This window comes from Vidua chalybeata, chromosome 7, assembly GCF_026979565.1.
Source record: "Vidua chalybeata isolate OUT-0048 chromosome 7, bVidCha1 merged haplotype, whole genome shotgun sequence".
In the NCBI taxonomy this organism is placed as follows: Eukaryota; Metazoa; Chordata; class Aves; order Passeriformes; family Viduidae; genus Vidua; species Vidua chalybeata.
In genome coordinates, this window is record NC_071536.1 from 17,772,715 (window position 1) to 17,793,696 (window position 20,982).

The 20,982-nt window shown below is 44.6% G+C and overlaps 1 protein-coding gene across 2 annotated transcripts in view; it reads left to right on the forward strand.

Annotated features, from left to right (window-relative positions):
* Window positions 1–20,982, forward strand: part of WIPF1 (WAS/WASL interacting protein family member 1) — a 55,583-nt gene that overhangs the window by 28,056 nt on the left and 6,545 nt on the right. Inside the window, exons 3-7 of one of the 2 annotated variants that reach the window (XM_053948468.1) lie at window positions 10,977–11,065; window positions 12,499–12,628; window positions 14,822–14,992; window positions 16,186–16,944; window positions 19,430–19,642. In XM_053948468.1, coding sequence (XP_053804443.1) covers window positions 11,015–11,065; window positions 12,499–12,628; window positions 14,822–14,992; window positions 16,186–16,944; window positions 19,430–19,642 — 1,324 coding nt within the window. In that variant the 5' untranslated portion in view covers window positions 10,977–11,014. Of the gene's footprint in view, window positions 1–10,976; window positions 11,066–12,498; window positions 12,629–14,821; window positions 14,993–16,185; window positions 16,945–19,429; window positions 20,014–20,982 lie in introns of those variants that run through there. The other variant, XM_053948467.1, reaches the window with a different exon arrangement.

Consider the following 20,982-nt stretch of genomic DNA (forward strand, 5'->3'; position numbering starts at 1 on the left):
GTAACTGTTTTGTAGCAGCCCAGCGGTGTCTACAAAGAACTTAACTTTTCCTGGCCACGTTACTGAAATAAGCCATTAAATGGCAGATCGAATGCTGTTATATAGCTTTTTGGAGTGGAGGTCAGAGAGGGTTTGTGAACACAGGGGATACAAGGGATATGCACAATGAGTTTTCCTTTAATACCTAGTCAGTTAGTAAGATGTGGTGTGAGTTTCTGTTCAGTTTGTGGTTTGTGAGCAGGGCACAGAGAGTAAGTTACAGGGGGTTTGTTGCTAGGTTGTGGTCCTTGCAGACAGATGACAGCATATCTTGCTGGTTGCTCTCCCCAGGTTCATGGAGCGAGGTACCAGCAGTGCTGACCACAAGGCATGGCATCTTTGTGCAAACTGTGGCTGTGGTACTTGCTCCACCAGCCTTCCTGATCCAAAGGATGGTGTTGTGGGAGTCAGTGCCAGCCTTGCTTGCTGACTGTGGCACTTTTCAAATGTGCAAATATGATTTGGTGCCTCACAAATGATCTGGTTTAATGAGTAACCCCGAGCTACAGGGCAAATCCCTCCACAGGAGAAAACATCAGGGGACTTCATGGGATGCACTCTTCTTAATCTCTAAGTCTGATCTCAAAATGTTCAAATGCTTCAGTAAAGTCAGAAGGTACAATGAGTCACATCCAGCAGCCTCTGAAAACTGGCCTGAGCCTTTCCATGAACTCTAATGAGAATAAATTCAGGCTCTCCATCTCTACCCAGTCTAGTGGAGGTTTCTCACAATTTTATGGCCTCAAATAATTAAAAATTAACTTCAAGAATGGAAAATTAGGTTTTTTAAAATTAAAATCTCTACCAGGCCTGGTTGCCTGTTTCTCACAGAACTGATTTATGGGTCTTGCTGCATTGAACTGAGGCTTTTATTGACAGTAACCTGGCTTTGAGGTGGTGGTTTTTCTGCATTGTCTATGGTGGAGCAGGCTCCCTTACATTATGCAGATCTGAGGCTGGCTTTTGTTTTGTTTTTCCCACACTCCAGGCACATCAGTCTTTGATTGCTCCTCTAATGACAGGTATTCAGGTTACTCTAATTTACGTCAACACCTGGGCTGTAAAAACTCTAATGCACTCCTGCTTGTGCAGTTGGTCTTTCCCTAATGACTGCCCAGGCCACTTAGCTTTTTGTTTGGGCTTTTGATGTGAAATCTGAGCTGATCTCTGTGCACTGTAGTTTTTCAAGATTCTCATAGGAATATTGTAATATTTATAAGAGGGATTGGAAAACGATGCTTTAAATTCATTCCACATGTCTTGCCCTTATATGCCTCAGATTTCCCCTTTAGAGACACTAACTATTTTAATATAATTTTATAGATGCTGCCTTTAGTACAACAGCCACAATTCACTATATGTTTAGTAAGACTTAGTTGATTGTGATGAAGAAAATGCTTTGTATTAAAAAAGCCTATTTGAATGCTGAAGCCAATTGAATTCTAAACCTACATCTACTGAGAAATAAAATAATCTGATGGTGTAGGAGGTCCTTGATCCTTTTCTGTAAGTATCCATTATTGTTAAGTCTTTTCGACTGCCACTTCATGTCATCCTGTTGATAAGAGAAAGATGAATGAAGGCACCGTCAGCAATGGTGTCGTGCAGGTCACATCATTATTCATTTAGTGCCCTGGGCATGGAGAGGATGTGGTGTGGGGTATCTCATAGCTCCCACGATGTAATCTGCAGCTCCAGACTGGCTCTTTTCATCCCAGCCTCAGGACTTGCAGAGATTTGCCCCTCTCATTATAACTACTGCTCTGAAGGGGACTGCAGCACATCTGTGGGTAGTTGTGGGCAGCAGAAGTCCACCAGCAAAATCCCAGAGTTTGCTCTCCATATTTGATTACTTTCTTGACTTTTTTCTGTGTGTACTAAAAGTTGCAGCAGCTCAAATGTCCAAAAAAAACCCCTCCATTTGGACTAATTTATGGTACTTTTGTCCTGTTATGCTACAAAAAAAAAGTGGATAGAAGGGAAAAAATGCTCCAGGTTTCTGTCCATTTGATTCAAATAGCAGAATTGCTGTTGTGTTACACAGAGCAAACAAGTGGTCAGAGCTGTAACAACCTAGAAATAAAAGTGGAGCAATAGGTGGAAAGGCAAAAGGTGGATATGCTCATGTAAACAAGAGCCGTTTTCCCATGGTAACAAGCTGGGGATTCCAAAGGCCAGGCCATGCCTTTCTGCTTCTGGGTCACCAGGTGTGGCTTGTGGGAAACATCCCTTCCTGCACTCTGCTGTTTGCTGCCTGCCACTGCCAGGCCATGAGTGACCCTGCCTGGTCAGAGATGAGTGGTGCCATGCTGTGAGAATAAGATGGTGGAAAAAGTCCTGCTCCTAAGTGCAATTATTTTTGTTCTGATTTAGGACTAAATAATCTGGAGGCAATACTCAGAAATCCCTAATTTCTGGACGAGTGTTCACCCTACACTCCTGGAGTTTAGATGTTTTTGGGGAGAAAGCTGTGCCATGCTGAGCAGCCACATGACATTGAGTGATCACTACTACAGCGATGAGACACTGGAAAAAGTACCCCATTGCAGAGAAGCTCTTGGGCTTCTCCTAACAAAGTGTTAGGAACACTTTGTGAACACAAAATGCTCACAAGGAGGAACAGATGAGGGAATAAGCTGGAGAGAGACATCAGGTCCTTTCTTGCCCCAAGTATGTTATTGCTGTGTGGGGAGGTTGTCTCTGTGGCCTCTCCAGAGCACTGGGAGTCTAGTGTCCCTTTCAAGGTCACCTCCAGCCTGTGTGAGTCCTCCTTGGCTGTGCTGGGGCAGTGCCTGGATAACAGCCTCGTGTGTTGGATCCAGCACTTGCCTTGACGAGAGGCTGTGCTGGGTGGTAGATGGTGAAGTGTTGCAGGCAGCTCTGCTCTGGACAGCTGAAGGAGAGATCACAAATAGCTCATCCTTAACCATCACTTCTGTATGGGAGAGAGGGTGAAGCCTTTTGCCCTAGGGCTTTCTGCAGAGTGGCTGGGGGAAGGGCCCTTCATTTTATGGTGTGGGGGCACCGGTGGGGATGGGGATGGAGCTTTCAGAGGTTGCAGTGTCTGAGCATGCGTCCTTCTGTTCTGAGGACTGGGATACAGCCCAGTAATTATATTTTTCTGCTGAATTTGGCCGTGGCCTCCTGCTGAGGTATGACACACATGTGCCTGTTTTAAGAAGTATGGACTCCCTCCTGAGGTGCCCAGTGCAACAGGGGCTTTGCTCCAGGTGTCCTTTGCAGGACCAGGTTGCTATGGTGGGGAATGTGACCTGATCCTTGTTGTCTGAGCAGATAGGAGTATTTTTGTATAACTTCTCTGGGCACACTGGCTGAAAGAAAGATAGAAGTATAGATTAGCAATGTAAGCAATTTCTGTTTTCAGTGTGTCAGATACTTTCTGCTATAGTGTGTTTGCTCTTACATTATCAGTTTTTCTCAAGTCAACATCTAAACATGTAAACTGACCAAAAGCTTAGCTGTTCTTTCCAAACAGGGACTATATTGGTTACTAGAGGCAGTCCTCCAAAGTTAGCCATTGCCTGTGATCCTATGCATATCTTGAAAAGTATTTCACTGAAAAAAAAATCTTTTTTAAAATACTTGGTTTAAAACAATGTTCTGTCACCATAGCAGCCTATTTATTAGCTGTAATTTTCCATGGATGCAGCACTGCTGGGTTTTCTCCATATAACTCCTGATTGTGTTTGACAGATGAGGTTTGCTGGATGCAGCTTGCTGTGGACCATAGGTGCATCTGGCTGTTACTGCTCTCAGCAGTAACCTGTGATCATGTGCTGGCTCAGGGGTTTGTTGACTTACTTGTCACTGACACACACAGTAACCTGCCCTGTTACTGTATTCCTGTGGTAGTAGGAAGTAGATGCAAAGAGTTCTTAGAGGGTTTTAGGTCTCTGGGAAATTACCCAGTGTGAGCTGCAGATCATAGTGACTGGAGGATCACTGTACTTGGCTGGATGCTCTGGGATGAGGAGTGAGCATGAGGAGTGTAGAGGAAGATGGAGATGCTGTAGGGTTGACAGAGCACAGGGGCATAATGTGCATAGAGATGTGAAAGCACCTGACAGCATCCTCGTTTTGTTTTTTTGTTTTTTTTGTTTTTTTTTTCCAAACTAGTCATGTCTTTTGTTTGTTCTTTTTATTGTTTATCTTTACTGGTCCTCATTAGCTCCCTAACACCTGCACCTTTCACATACCTCTTACAACAGCGTAACTGAGCTAAACTAATGCTGCAATTTCTTAAAAAGACTGTGTCCAAAACAAACTAAAAAAAATATCCTCTCTCTGCAGCCTAAGTAGGGCAGGAAAAATGCTCACTGTGATACTGGCTTGACATGTTTCTTTCCCAAGAACTACCCCATACACTTCTGGTAGAGATCCTTCGGGCTTTTGCCTTCCACTTCTCCCCTTTTTGGTCCCTGCCTGCAGCAGGATGGTGTTGCATCCCCCACATCAATCACTGCTGAATTGGAAAAGGTGCACTTCCCTATGGGAGATCCTGCTGTGTGTTGTTCAGCTTGGGCCAAATCCTATTTCAGGGCACATGTGCCTGTGAATAAAGCTTGTCATCCATCACCCCTCCAATGGATCTGGGCAAGAGCTCTCCATCACTGACTGGTATACTTCCTCTGCCTTGGCATTTTATGTAAGGGGTGGCATTTTTCAGTGTGGTGGAAAGTCATACTCAAACCACTCATTTTGGGTACTGTGAAGAGTTTCCTTGAAATGCCAAAAGTCCCCAGTAAAGTAGGCTTCCTCTCTTTGGCAGCAGCAGCTCCCCAGAATTTCCCTGGGTCTCAAACATCCAGAGTAACTTCTCCTCTGTTGGTCTCTCTTTTGGCTGTCCAGATCTCTGCAAGTGGTTTTAAAGGTGAAAAGTTAGTGCCTCCTTTTGTTACCACAGCTTCCTCCAGACAGGATAGGACAATTTACATTTTCACACCCTTGTAATGTCCTGTCTCAGGCCACAGAGTCTTGTAATCCCTGCACCAAAGGATTGTCTTCTCAGCCAAAAACTTTTCTTAAAAGACCATCACTGATGTTAAAGGACCCAAAAATACTGATAGTAACATTTTAGATGTCACTTTGTTCCCCTGGAGCTGGTGAGCTTCAGAAGCTTTATCCCAGTTAGGAGAATGAAAATCCAGGCTCTCCTGCTGAGAATAGGCTTGTTATACAGCAGTCCCCAGTGTCTCAATTAAAACTTGAATGAGGTTACTTGAGTGCCAGATAGGCTTTTCACCCCTCCATTTGCAAGTGATTGAGGCCAGAGTCTCGTAAATATTTTTTTCTTTACCCTGTAAGGGAATTCTTCCAGTAGCTTCATGCCCAACTTATTTTGGTTTGGTACCCTTGTTGAACTCTTTAGGGACTTAAACTCATCTCTCTGTATATTTATTTATACATTTCTATATATTTAGAAACTTTAATAAAAAGAGAAGAAGAAAAACACCTGATTTCTTTCAAGAGTGGATTTACTGGCATGGTGTTGCATGGGAGGAGCCCCTTCAGCATCCTCTGAAGTTCTCATTCACACTGTGCCACACTCTTGGACTGTGACACTTGGTGCAGGCAGCCCCTCTGGCCTTGGGAGATTGTAGTGTTGGTGGAATATGGGGCATGTAGGCTTACTAATGACTCAGGTCTGCCAAGGAAAGTGGGAGTAGGGGTGTTCAAATTTCATGACATCACTGTAACTTTTTGGCAAAAAAATTTTAATAGCTCAGTACTCTGTTAAAAAAAATGATTAATGAAAAAATATTGTGGTCTATATAAAACTGATTGTAAGTGATTTTCCAACTACTTTGTAATGTGTTTAGAGTTAGCTGTCCTTTTTGTTTTGAGAGATACCTTACTAAAGTACTTGGTAATATAGCCCAATTTCCTCAAATTCAAATTTTAAAACAAAAAAATCCCTTCTTTCATTTGGAGAAAGTAATGGATTTTGAAAGAATCAAATCAACACTGATTTGGAAGTTGGGTCCTTTTGCAGAGGGGAGCAATCAGCATTTTAATTGACAACTTCAGGGGTTTTTCCCCCTTAAATTTATACATTCTGGTTTATTTCTACAGTTGTTTGTTCCTTCCTCTTTTTTTGCTTGGAAATTAATCATGCAGGAAATGATTAACCACAGTGAGCTTGTCTGTCTGCCTCTGACTCAATGTTTAAGAGGGAGGGCCTTCAAGCAGCTCAAAATGTCTGACCAGATACAAACCATGCACTTGCAGTGTGGTTGTTCACACTGTCTATCCCAAAATAAAGGTCATGTTTCTTTTTGTTTCTTTTTAGCATTTGTAATGCTCCTGAAATTATTTCTGAAATACCAAATTAAGTCTGAAATGCCCAAAATGTGTGTTTCACTGCATTCAGTGTAGTGCCATTTTTGCCCATTGCTCTTTATGGATTACTCGGCAGAGCAAGGGGCTCTTTGCAGAATGCAATGTGTACCTCCTTTCTCCTCTGTTTTGGTTTTTAAATGAAAGGAGTTTTTATCGTGATGCATTGCATAACATAGCATTTTAATATCTTTCCTGATGGTGGCTGCTGCATGTGCCTGGTAGTTTGCAGAAGTCGGAGTTTTCTTATGCAGGTATTCTAAGCACTGTTGGAGCATCTCATTTGCAGGCGGTGCGGGCGGCTTTCTCCAGAGGCAGCAGACGCGGGCTCTGTGCACTCCGCTCCTGGGAAGGCTGCAGGGCTGTGGCCAGGGCGGGGAGTGTGAGGATTGAAGTGGTGGGTGCCTGCTCACGGCACGGGCTGCCCGCAGCGAGTGGGCTGCAGCTGCGGGGAAACCGGCGCTGCTGCGGGAGAGAGCTGCTGCGGCCAGCTGTGCGGATCCTTCTCTTGCTGACACCGCAGACCTCTGTGCCTGGGGCTCTCCGGCTGATGCTGCGGGTACTGCCATCCTTTCTGCTGCCCTGCCAACACTCACCCAGACATAACGTTTCGATATAGCTCCTTAAAAGATGTGATCATTTGCACTGGTCCCTAGAACATACGTTAGGACATGTGTCCTAGGTTTTCAAGTACCAATACACCTTCAGCCTTGGTCTTTTGGAACCAGTTCTTTTTCAGCAACCCTGCAGCACCAAGCATTATAAGAAACTTGGTTGTTAACAGATTTGGTGGGTAAAATTTATTACTAGGTGGATTGGTTGCTATTTCAGATATAGTGTCAGTTGTTAGCAATTGAATATAATAGCCTTTTCTTAAATTCAGCTCTTTCCCACTGACCAAGAGCAAATAATGATGTGAATCCATTGCAGAAGTGTAGGACAGTAACCAAAGCTTTCCTCTAATAGCAGAATTGCACTTAACATCTCAGGACATCTCTAAGCCCTGTGAAAACAGTCATCCTGCGAGTTGGTGATGAACAAAGCAGCTGCAGAGTTCGAGTTCAGCATTGTGCTGACTCAGCTGTTTTGGTTCTGCAGCCCAAGAGGTACTCTCCTCCCAAGGGCTACTCCCAGCACTGCCCTGTGCTGTGAGAGCAAGTCACCAGGTCACTGCATCTCTTCAAACCATTGTTATTCTTCATATAGGCTTATAGTGATCAAATTTTTAAATCCAGAGCACCTCTTTTATTTTTGCTTACAGTGAGTTAGACAAAGAAATAGATTGTACAAAATCAAACAACCGAATAGCAAGGATGAATTAGAGCTTCAAAGACAGAGGTGCTGTTTCTTCCTGCAAAGTTTCAGCTTGAGTTTCTAAAAATCTTTTTCATCAGCAGAAAGCAGAGTGAGAAAAGAGTGAAGCAGTATTTCAACTTAGGTTTTAAACTAAAATTTGACAATCTAGGGTATTTTATGGGCTCTGTAAGTGTAAGCATGATACGTTTTTGTGTGGGCACACAGGTTTCTCAGTCACGCGATGTGATCTCCTAAAGGAAGTGTGTGCTCTAGAGCACCATGAATAAACAACCTGCAGGATGCTCGTGTTAAACTTCAGGCCAGTTTTGCCAGAGTTTGGTTTATTACAGAAGCTTGTCCTGTGCTTGAAAATGCTATTTTTCAGCCTGTCTCTGAGGGCTATAGGGCTTGTTCAACAGCAGCAAAATGCAAGCTCACCAGTGTGTACCTATTTTTGATGGCAGTTCAGTTGAGAGAACCCTTCAGTACCAGACATACCAGCTAGTGTGCAGTGGTTGAGTACAGCTACATGTAAGATGGGAACACCTAGTGCTTTTCTCCCCACTGCCTCCTTGCAAATCATGTGTACAGAGAGGGTTTTGGAGAATCTGGATGGGTCTGTGGGTAGAGGCTTCCCCTTTGAGAACTCAGGCTTCAAGCATCACCTTACTTCCTCTTTATGCCTTAAGAAGGCATAGAAGAATTCCTTAAGAAGCTGATCTAAAACAATCCAGTTAAAAGGGAAAAAAAGTAGAACAGAGCAGCCCAAGAGGGAACCAATCTCTAACTGACAGGGAGGTAGACAAGTTATGGTATTTTACAGGACGTACTTCACAGACCACCTGGCTCACCTGCAGCATTCAGGTCTGAGCTGCCTTAAGGGATTCATTATCAAACCAAAGGGATTCATTATCCCCAAAGGGATTCTGATATCAAACCAAACTGTATTCTGCCTGCTCCAGAAACTTCCCTGTGACACATGGAGTGCCAAAGAGACTGATGGTACATTATCTAGACTGCTTTGACTTCTTAGCAAAGCAGTGCAGAGAGAAGAATTTCTTTTTTTAATCTGATGAAACAGTTAAAGGCTTGGTGAAATGCCCTCATGGCACAGTTAAGCTGGAGACAACTGCAGCTGTGAAAAGATTGTGTTAAGAAACAGGATGGTTGTGGTCTACTGTAAGAAATAATTTTCCTGTTGACTATTTTTTTAAACAGGAAGCTGAAGAACAAAGCAGCATTAGTCTTGGTGCTTTTAATAGGTTTCAGATTTCAAATATTGCATTTAGAATATGCTGATTGGGAAAGGATTGTTCTTTTTGCAGAGTTTTATATAACAACTGAAAGCTACAAATTTGGAAGATGGGAATATAGCTAAATTCAAGTGGATGCTCTGAACATGAAGCTGTTGTTTCTCTGGAAGTGCTTAAGGTCCTCAGTAATGCAGCAGAGGACTGATGAGAGCAGGCCACTCTGTTTGCAGGACTCTGAACGCGTCCATTTGCACAGCACTGTGTAGGCTTGGCTTCACACAGTTTCCTCTTTGTCAGTCACTCTGTCTATCCACCAGCTTCCCCTCTGCTTTGCTCACTCTTTTGCAATAACTGGAAGCAGTTTGTGCAGTATGGGAGAAGAAAACCTGCAGGCACTCAAGACTGCACTAGTGCCTCACACCACTTTGAACTCCATGATTTTTCTAGATGGTCAGCCAGAGCTATGGGTGATGCATCTGACTCCTTCCTCCCTAAGATTTTACACAAAATCCATTAAAGTGTTATTTCAGAAAATATTTCTTCTGAGGAAGGTAACTCAGCAATTTGAGGGGGAGAGGGAAGGGGGATTACAGCTGTATTCTAATTCTTTTGAAGCATGAGCATCTGATAAGATAAATCTGTACTTCTGAACAGTTTTTTCTGACACACATATCATGGATCATGTCAGAGCCATTACAGACTTCGTAGGTGGTGACTCACTGCAAATGCAATTTTGTTTCATTCAGCACATTTTCCTACTGTTCATTTTAACTGTAAAGGGTACTGTACCTGGCATGATGTTGATTTGACAGATACTGTGCTATTACACTTCCCCTTGGTTTCATCTAAAACAAGTTACTGTAGAAAGTAAGAGCTGTGTATTCATGTAAACGACTGCCCTTGGGACCTCAGCCATCAGCCTGGGGTTGTCTGGAAAATTGCCCTTGTTCCTGTTCCCACTGTGTTTACCTGTCTTATGCAAACATTATGTAAGTGGTGGGCAAATCATTGTTACTAAAGGTGGCTCAGGTGAATGGCCAGCATGAGTGAAAGCTCAGATAAAAGAGTAAAGCACATGCTGGAATGCCATAGCACTATTAGAAATGCTCCAAAGTCCCTGATAGGCACAGTTCCAGTAAGCTGTGTGCCAAAATGCCACAAAAAGCCCTTGTGACTTGAAAATGTAGTCCTTCACACTTCTTTTTTTTTGGTTGTTGTTCCATAATTTGGCTACAGTAAATCTCCATATCTCAGGTGTGACCCTCCTAGGATTGCTCAAGGCTGAAAGTTCAGCTTAGTGTGGGGAAAAGTAGGAGTGTGGTCCTTGGCAGGGAAGACTGTGAAAGGCTGAGCTTTAGCAGCCAGGCTTTTCTGTCTGCAGCTGAGAGGCCAGTCTGCCTGCTTGCTCTTCCCCCCTCAGGGAGAATATCCAGAACATGTTTGTGTGTGCTACTTCTGAGGAGGAAGAAGGTACATTCAGACATCATGATGGAGCTTGGGATCTTCAGAGCAAGCAGGGAGAGAGGAAGAAGCATGAGTGCATCCCAGAGCTCTGCTGTTCCACTCTACCTTTAACAGTGGAGGTGGAGGAATCTTTTAGCAACTAAAGGGATTTAACAAGTCAGCATCTCTTTCTGAGTATGATCCTAAATTATGATGCCTTCTTGAAGTAAGGGCTGATGGTATAGCTATGAGGCTATCCTGAAGCACTTCCATGGAACAAGCTTGTTGGATTTAACAGAGTTCAATTTGGTTACTGCATTTTGTGCACTGCCATAGCAATGCAAGGATTGTGTAAGTGTTCAAAACTGGATGTATATCTATGAGTTTGTATGGCAGTGGGGATTATGTAGGGAGCCCCTGTTTAAAGATGCAGCTGGTTTCCATACAATTAAAGTGCTTTTTACCAATTATTTAGAATTCAAAAATGTAAAAGATAAACCTGATAGCTGCAAGGACTTTTTTTAGCTGAGTAGAAATTTATTTATTAAGATGTATTAATCTCTGGACTGTTTGTGTTTTGCTGTGCAGGTTTCTTAGCAAGAGCAGACAGAGCTCAGCCTTCCACCATGCCTGTGCCTCCCCCTCCAGCTCCCCCTCCACCCCCAACACTGGCCTTGGTAAGTTATACAGGAGATAAACGTGTGCTCTGCTGCTGCTTGTCACTTTGAATAGGATGTCCAGAGATACTGAGATGTGGATGAGGGTATCCATGATATCTGGGGAAAGCTGTCCAACATATTGTTAATGGTTGATCATTGATCCTGCGAGAACGACCGTCACTTCCGCTGCCTCCCAGTTCTCAGGTGGATGTCACGATCCACTCTAACTCTCCATCCTTTTATCCCTCCCATATTGGTGGCTGATCTGGTGGAGAGACAACAGCTTGTCTAACGGGAGTTGAAGTCTTGTCTTTCTCCAAACCTGTACTCCCACATTCTCCCTTGTTCTACTCCAGTACTTGCGTGACTTGAGCTGGAAAAAAATAAATCCTATTGTTTAAATTCGGTAAGGCTAGCTCTTAGCTAGCACAGCTCCCTCAGCCAGCCTGTGGTATCAGAGCACAGGATCCAGTGCTGGCACAACATGGTGGGTGAAACTACATCAGACCTGACTTAAACTGGGATAGAGCTTGTGCTGTGCTTGCCCTCCCAACAGTCAGTCACCTCACTGACAAGAAGGAAGGCTTCTTGAAATGCCATTTTGAAGTACCTAGATATTTTCAGAGCAAAACCCTAGCTGATGACACAGAATGGGCTGTCTCTCAAGAGAGTTTCCTTCATTTTCCACCTCAAGTAAGATACAGACTCAGCTTGGTCCCTCCATAATAACTCTCCCTACTTTTCAGAAAATCTCCATAACACTGATCTGATAAATTAGAAAATGTTTCAGGAACTGTTTCCTAGAAGAAGGAGCCATATATATGTGCATATAAGTGTATTGTTTGGAGTTTTTTTGTTTTTTCTTGAAAAATGTCACCAAAACATAAAGTGAAAAGAGAGGACTATTGAGACAAACCTCATATGTCCAAAGGTTTTATTTGGTCTATATGAAGAAGGTCAATATTATTGAAGTAGTAAGTGCCATTTTTAAATATTTCTGTCTAAGGTAAAATAGTAGACAAATGTCCATCTTTGCTCTGATTTGTCTAGAAATTGTATTTCACCACAACTTTCAAGGATGTCCACCTTCTTGTATAATCAAGTTGTGAAGTTTGTTCTTGTTCTGTCTCCAAAATGGCACAGATAAGCCTTAGCTTTAAAAAATGAGAGATTCTAAATCATGAGTTTAAAAAAGTGAATTCACATAGAAGTGTTCTGTTTCTAATGAATAATGTGTATTAGAATAGCAGTAGTGTTGGGGACTTGGAGTCAGTAACAAGGCCAGCTACCTTTAATATCATTCACAAAAGTAGACATGGCGTGCTACCTACTCACTCCAATGCTGCTAAAACAGCCACTGAAGTCTCAAGTCACTGCTATATTTGAGCAGAACTTTGTGTTTAGAAGTTGCCATTTATTTTGCCTCCTCATTTTTAATTTTTTTTTTTTAGGCAAATACTGAAAAGCCATCCCTAAGCAGGTCAGAACAGGCAGGGCGAAATGCTCTATTATCTGATATTACCAAAGGAAAAAAGCTCAAGAAGACTGTTACTAATGACAGAAGTGCTCCAATTCTAGACAGTAAGTATCACTCTACATGTTGGAATTTTTGTGGGCATGAATGGTTCTACAGAGCTGAAAGCAGAAAATTATTTTATATATCAGATGAATTGCCATGAGAGTAGATAAAAGAAAGTGCCAGAAATTGCCATGCAAAAAATAAATTCTATTCATCATGAATGAACAGTCAGCTGAGAAATCAAGTACTGCCTATGAAATGTGAATGCTAATTTGTTTGCTAATTCTCAAAAAGTGATTTATTTTCCTGTTTGCTTATATCAGAAAAATATGCAAGTCCTACCAGACGTTCTGCTGAGGACCTGCAGCAGATCAGGCAAACAAAACCCCATAAGGATTGAGGAGAGGACAGAGAATAAAGTGGAATTTCAGACTCTACTTTTGCATAAACAATATAAGAATAAATGCATGCCTGGCATGACACCATTGGCTCCAGTACCACTTAGAGCAAAAGCAGAGCCAGAAGCGACAGCTCTACCTGTGTGTCACTGCTGCACGCACTTTTGCCACTCCTGGAGTGACTCAGGGGTGTTATCTTTTTAGATAGCCCAGCAGTACTGCACAAGGCAGTGACTCTACTTACCTGAATGGAAATAAAGTCTCCATCCAGCTATGCTGCTGCTGTGTCTCACAGCACATCTTGGTAGGTGCCAAGAGGAGGCTGGAGAAGCCCATGTAGCAAAAGTATTGGGAAGGCAGAACAAGAGAAGAGTGAGGACCACAGGCTTGTGCTGACAGAGGAACAGCATTCATTTCGGAACAGCATTCATTTCCTAAGGAGAAAAGACACTTCTACAGACTGATTAGCAAATGTGATACACCTCAGTCTAGGTTTGGCTATGCAATTAAAGGCTGGACTGTGATAGGAACATGATGACAAAAGAAGGAAATGTCCAGAGGAGTGTGACCAAATAAAAATTATAAAAAATTAGATACAGTCCTGCAGTCAGCCAGCTACAGTTTTTAATGATTATCTCTGAATATGAAGTTACATGTCCTAGCTATAGTAATGAGCTGGATGGGATTAAAGGAGGGGGTAACCAGTAAGATAAAAATGATGCAGCCTATTATCTTATTTACATGAATTAACAAATCATGATGAAAGACTAAACCATGGTAGCAGCATTTCTCCAGAGGTTCACACCCTGTCTGAGTCAGAGCTGAACTGAGCTGACATGCTTAAGAAAGAGAAGGATAATGTGAAACATTCCCCCATGGATACACTCTTCCTTTTTCCTTGGGGAAATTTTTAAAAGTGCTTTTCATCCACAGGTTTTAATTACTTTGAAGTCAGTGAAATTTTTACCCACCCAAACTTGTGGAAATCAGCATTCCAAGAAATCTAGCAAGTGATCTTAGCCTATGTGGCCTGGCCTAGCATCTGAGAGCTGATCTCCACAGATATTCCAACCTGTGCGCCTGCTGATTTTGTAGTGATGCTCTGAATAAGGCTCTTCTGTGTATTGTAGTTGTAGAAACACTTTCATTTTACTTTTGGCAACTCAGTTGTCACAGCAGAAATATTGACATTAGAGAGAAAAGGGGGAGGGCTGATAAAATAATTCCTGCATAATAGAAACGTTCACAGCTAATGATCCTGTCACTGCACTTCTGAACCTACAGAAATGGCATCTCCTTTGTTACTAGGCTTTGTTTAAATAAGTAGATATGTTGCAATATCATCAATAATGAGATAATTCTGTGCATTTCCAGCAGTGATTCCCAGAGACACCTTCAAGAAGAGGAACCTTCTGCCTTCTTCCTTCCTTCCCTTTTTCCCATGAGACTGCCCTGTCTCTGCTTATGGAGAAGTGGAGGGGAAGGATAAGAGAGCAAAAGTACAAAGAAACAGGAAGAAGCAACTAAGGTGCTAACAAAGACTACATTATGTTCTCAGAGGTCCCATCCATGTTCAGTTCCAAATTCTCTGCAGCAATTTGCTCTGCTTTCCAGTCTAGAGCAGACTAAAGTAGTGATGGCATAGTAAAATACAGAGGCTATGGTTGTTGTGGTTATTGCACCAGCTCCTCCACTGTTCAGTGGTGGCGGTGATGATGGTAGCTGTGATGATCCAAATCTTGTATGTTTTGAAAGTTCATCTATCTTTCCCCAGCTACAAACATTACTCTAATAAAAGAGGTGACTTTGCAGGATCAGTCCTGCTTCACTAATATGGGGGATCTTTATTCCCAACAGAACCCAAAGGATCTGGTGGAGGCAGTGGCTTTGGAGGAGGTGGCAGTGGCAGCGGCGGGGGTTTTGGTGGTGGCAGTGGTGGTGGCTTCAGTGGTGGTGGACCACCTGGCCTTGGAGGCCTTTTTCAAGCAGGAATGCCAAAGCTCAGATGTACTGCAAATCGAGATGCTGGTAAGAAAGACCGTGAATTTCCAGTGTGAAAAAATGACATAGCACTGCAATAAATTATCTGCTGGGATTGAGAAAGCCATCAAATATCGTAGGCTCTTAGGAAATGTAATTTTCAGCTTGAACCTTGTTTTATTCTTACTATTAGGTTTTACGAGGGAGAAGCCAGACTCCCTTTCTACCCATCCTCCTCATTATTGATGAAAGCTAAAGATCTTGGTAGTGTTGAATGGCTACCTGCAAAGTACAGTGAGGCAGCTTACATCCTGCCTTAGCTGTTGGGTGTGCAGGACAAGAGGGGAACAGAGGAGGATCCAGGCTAATTCTTTCTTGTGCACCAGGAAAAAGGATCTACTTTCCGAATGGAAAGTACTTGTGTCAGCTCCACAACAGCATGATTTGCTACTTAGGGAGTGCATGAGGCATCCCAGCTGGCTGGTACACACACTGCAGATGGAGGCTTGTCTGGAGTGTGCTTCTGGCTGACAAAACAGCTGCCCCGAGCCTCATGCCCCTTTAAACGAAGGCCATCTGAGGCCACTGATTTTTTTAAGTTCAAGGACATAGGATTTCATACTTGTTGAAGAAGGACTATGCTATGGGGGTTGTAGAGTGTAACAAATATTACATATTTTATAGCCTAACATAATTTTCCAGCACATGTACAAAACAGTCTCTCAGAGCTGGTATTTCTATTGTGTCACAGTCTATTTTTGGGAACTTGTATTAATACAAAAGTTCCTGGCATTGCAGAATAGTACTTGTGAACTGCAGAGCCAGCTGCCTTCTTCCTGATGTGCACAACTACATCCTTAGATCACAGCTACTAGAAAGGACTGAAAGGAGCTTTTTGCTTAACTTTTGTTGTTAAATGTAATTTAAAAGCTAAGATTTCTTTGTTCTCAGGTTGAGGGTGTTCAGTACTTGTTCTTCACCTTTTCTTCCCTCCTTGTTTTATTGCTTGCTGTATGATGGCTGCATCACTTGTGTTACTTTGTGGCCACTTAACTCGTGCCTCATAAGCAATATCAGGATGTCACCTGGTACTCTGGAGTGGTTTTCCAATGGTACCGGGGTTGGGGCTGAGCCTCAGGGCAGGGGTGCCCCGTGCCGGGCTGCGCCCTAGCCGCTCGCAGACCCTCGGGAACCGCAGCCCCGGTGCCACGGCGCTGATGCTCCCTCTGCTGTGTCCGCAGATGCCGGGGGAGGCCGGCAGCCCGTTCTGCCGCCTGGAGGCCGCTCCGCCGCCGCCGCCAAGCCCTTCTCCCCGCCGAGCGGCCCGCCGCGCTTCCCGGGGCCGCCCTCGGGGCCGCGCACCGCCGGCCCGGACCCGCAGAGGAGCCGCGTGCCGCCGCCGAGGCCCGACGCCGGCTCGAAGCCCGAGGCGGCGCCGCCGCCGGTGCCCAGCACGCCCCGGCCCATCGCCTCCAGCCTGCACAACCGGGGGTCGCCGCCGGTGCCGGGGCTGAGCCGGCAGCCCAGCTTGGGGCCCTCGCCCCCGCCCTTCCCGGGCAGCCGGGGCGCGGCGTCGGCCGTGCCCCTCCGGCAGCCGGGTCCCGGCGCGGCGCCCCCCTTCTCGGGCCGGCCGCCGCTGCCGCCTACCCCGGGCCGGCCGGCGGAGGACAAGCCGCCGCCCCCGCCGCCGCCCCCCGCCGGGCACCGGCCGCCCGCCGCCCGGGAGGCGTCTCTGCCGCCGCCGCAGAACAGCAAACCGCCCGTGCCCGCCGCCCCCCGGCCCGCCCTCGGCGCCCCGGCGCCCCCGCTGCCCCCCAGCAGGCCGGGGCCGCCCCCGGTCCCGCCTGCCCCCGCCGGCGGCGACGAGATGCCGAGGCTGCCGCAGAGGAACATCTCGCTGGGGTCGTGCCCGGCGCCCGGCGGGGGCCGCTCCGGACCGCTGCCCCCGCCGCCCGGAGAGAGGCCGCCGCCGCCCGTCAGAGACCCGCCCGGCCGCTCAGGTAGGTCAGCAGGGACAGGTGGCACGGGGAGAGGGTGCTTTGGCCGGGACAGGTGGCACAGGGAGAGGGTGCTTTGGCCATGTCCACGCCAGCTTCGCATGCACAACAAACACATACCAGGATGACATCCCTGTTAGGCACTAGGAATTCTGCAATTGGAAGCGAGGATTTGTGGGCGTGAAGGTGGCTTAAAGAAAGTCCAAGTGCATCACTAGTGTGCTCACGTGTACTTTTACAGATCTTAGTAACTTTCATTATAGCCACTGTTATTGAAGACGGTTGCAAAGGGATTTCCCCATTATGTTCTTTGATGCAAAGAAGCTTCTGGTAAAATGACAGCATCTGACTTCCTGAGTCAACCAGGATGAGTTAATAGTCGCGTTCTCGCGAGTGGAGGTTTGTGGAATCTGACCTTCTACGTGTTCAGATACACAAACACAGTCAAATATAATAGCTTTAATAAAAGACCTAGCCAACAGTTGCTAAATATAATAGCACTTGTTAGAGCGTGACTAAGTGTTGTTACTTACCGTATGTAGATATCAAATTAGACTAAAAGTAGCATTGTCTCCTTTGATCAATTTCATGACATACTTTGTCCTCTGTGACAGCTGTTGTTCATAACTTTTAAGAATTGCACATCATAGCTCAGCTCTCTGATACCTGATAGTTGTCCCTTTGGAGATGAAAGAATTTAGGCACAATCGAGCTTTTCTATCAGGTGGAGAAAAGCATTGCACAGAAGATACTGCTGGGAAACTCCATAGAATTACTTTTCATTTCATCCTTTGGAATAAACTCAGAAATCATCTCTAGCCTGCCCAGTCCTAGACAATAGAAATGAATGTCATGGGAGGTCCCACAGACAGCTATGTTGCTTTCCGGCTCCTTGAACCAGTCTGGAGCTCTAACACCTACAGCAGTTGTACAGAAAATAGTGGCCCTATAACTGTGCTTTGTGGAGCTGGTTGCCAGCCCAAAGGATGGCACAATGCTAGTGCAGCCTGCAGTAAATAAATCAGAGAAATTCCATTAGAATTGACCAAATTGGTGGATCAAAGTTGCTGAGAGTGTCTGTCATTATTCAGTCACTTCCAAGAGTTTGTTCTGTGGTGGCCTTGGTTTCCACCAGTGCTTTCCTAGTTGACTCTTTTCTTTGGCAGATGGTTTTAGCAAACCTGCACTAACTTTCTTCTGGTTCAACTCTGTCTCAGTAAGTAGAGGAAGTTGTAGCAATACACTCTAAACATGAATACACCTATTCTGCAGCAGTTCAGTATAGACAATGGAGTTTAGCTAGGTTTAGAGAGAGCAAGCAAAACTGTTCTGAAAGTTGCTGAATGCTTCTCATTCTTTGAAACCATTCCCTGAAGGCAAACTTCAGTAATTTGTAAAATAAGAAGGGGAGCAAAAATACATGAAGTACGGCATGTTTCTTGAAATGTTTCAATGCTTGTTGCTGGAGACACAATATCTACTGCTCTCTTTTTCAAAGTGCATGTCTGTAGATAGATTTCATCAAGACAGGGAAGCATTTATTGAAAATTAGCATAATTGTCAATTGCCCAACTGCACCAAACAGAGGTAGTGAGACTTTTGAACATGCGTAACTCTCCACACCCTCTGCTTCACCTTCTTGTGTCCTAACCACGGGCGCTTCTCTCCCTGGCAGAAGCAGCTTTCTGTCTTTATTTACTTTTTTTGTAGAAGCACCCTTCCCTTGCCCTCAGGATATCCTTGGGTCTGTATTGTGTAGGCTGTGCCTTTGTATTTGACCTGTCACGTCTGTGCCAGTTACAGATACACAAACGCTGGAAATGCCAGTCTATGTGTGAGGTCTGTTTCCAGTTTACAGGGAGATGGATATGTTCCAGCTACTGTAAAACCTGTCATGCAGCTCATTTGTTTATAAATGAGTGAGCTGATGAGCTGCTGCGTAACGCGGTCCCTCCTGGGCAGAGCTCCCCTGTGCGCCATCACGCACCCAGAGGGAATCACCCCTGTGGACAAAGAGCCTCTGAAGGTAGCAGGTCTCTTCTGCTACACTACCTCTTGCCTTACAATTGTCCATAAAAAGGAAATGTGTTACAGTTTGGACCTCCACAGCACCCTGAACTCCAGCTGTGACTTCTGCTTTGTTGTGGCCACTGTTAATTTAGAGTGGTTTAAAAGTAGCTTCAAGGACGGGACCTTTACAGAGGCTTCTGTAGCTGAGGGGAATAGGAACGTGGACACTGCAGTGTGTGTATGTCTATATATATATCCTGCTCCTCTGAGCTGTACTCTCCAAGTCAGCACTAAATCCCTAGGGAGCCCTGGGGAGCAGGGAAGTGGGTGCTAAGGGCCATTACCCCTTGGGGCCTAGGGTGCTGAAATAGCCCTTTTTGTTAGCGGGAGGCCTTGGGATGCCAGCAGTGGCTTTCCACTGGCAGAGTAACCCCTGGTGTTAACAGCATTTGTGTGTTTGCGTCTTGCCTTGCTCTAGGCCCGCTCCCACCGCCTCCTCCCATAAGCAGGAATGGAAGCACTTCGAGGGCTTTGCCCAGCACTCCCCAGCTGCCCTCCCGGGCAGGGCTGGACAGCCAGAGAGGCGGAGCACGACCTCCGCTCCCCCCCGACCGGCCGGGCTCGGCAGCGCCGCCGCCGCCACCGCCACCTTCGGCGGCTGTCAGAAACGGCTTCCAGGATGCAGGTGATGGTGAGCCATCCTCCCAGCTCTTTGCCCTCCATAGAGACGGTGTAGTGGCTTTTGGCCCTAATACCTCACAAAAGGCTTGGGATAGAGACTTTGTTTTTCTAGTGCCAACCTTTGATTTTGGACCAACAGAGGTGTCACTTGGGTCTCAATTGACCCCAGCAAGTAAGAACAGAATAAATATGCCATACATAGAGCAGAATTGCAAAGTCATCAATATAGTCTCCAAAATAACCCTTTGAAAAATACCCTGAAAAAAGGAAGGGAATTGTTCTAATATGAATTCAAACCACAGCTACACCGACACTTCGGAAGTCGGAACAAGTTAGATGACTCAAAGGCTGAAAGCTGAAAAACAGATGAGGGAAGAGATTGTCGGATCATTGCTGAAAATGTCAAGTATCTATTTCTGTTAGTGTTTATTAAAAAGATGAGGTCCAAGATTGCTGTGTTTTAAAGATTCGTCATGCTTTTCTTTTTAATTGTTTTCTATTTGCATAGAACAGATAAATCCTTCGGTTAATTACAGGAGGCCAAAATTGGTATTCCTGACATTTATAAGGTTAGAAAAAAGCAAACAGAAAATGAAACTATAGCTCATGCTTTTGAAACATCTTCACACATCAGGTAAGGCAGAAGGATCACAGGCATATTTCTTCCTACACAAGTGATTTGCAGGGTTCAGAACATGCAGCTTCTTTACACACTGGTTTCTGATTGCAACCATTGGAAGTAAACAGAGAAAAACTGGATCCAGCAAATAACCACATGTACAAATGCCAGGTAGAGCTTACTCAGCTGTTCATTACATTATGCAGTAAAATACAGCAATATCTCAAGAAAGCTATGGTTGCAAAGTCCTGAAGCAAGTAAGTGAAGAAATTACAAAGTTTAAATTAGCCCACACTTTCTTCTTTAGGCTTTCAAAATCAGATGCAGAACAGAGCTCTTGGAGCATTTCCTATTATTTCAATGAAGAAACAGGTATGCTTGCTTTATTTAGAATTCTATAGACTCAGTAAGTACAGCAAAAGGGCCCCTGTAGTCTAAAGAGATATAGCTTCAAGTGATATATTTTTCCATTTTTGACACTAGTTATATACAGGAGTCTCTGTCATAAATTTTAGCATAATGGGTTATTTTTCTTCTTCCAGTAAAAATATTAAGAGAGAAAAAACAGTGCTTATAGGAGTGTGCTTTTAATGATGCTTCTGAGCTTGGTATATCAATGACACTTGAATATTGAATTCTATACCAGGAACAAAATACTGTTCTGAAGTAGGAGAAACAAGGCAGTTCTGGTAGCACATATATATGTGTGTGTGTGTGTTAAAAAAAGTAGA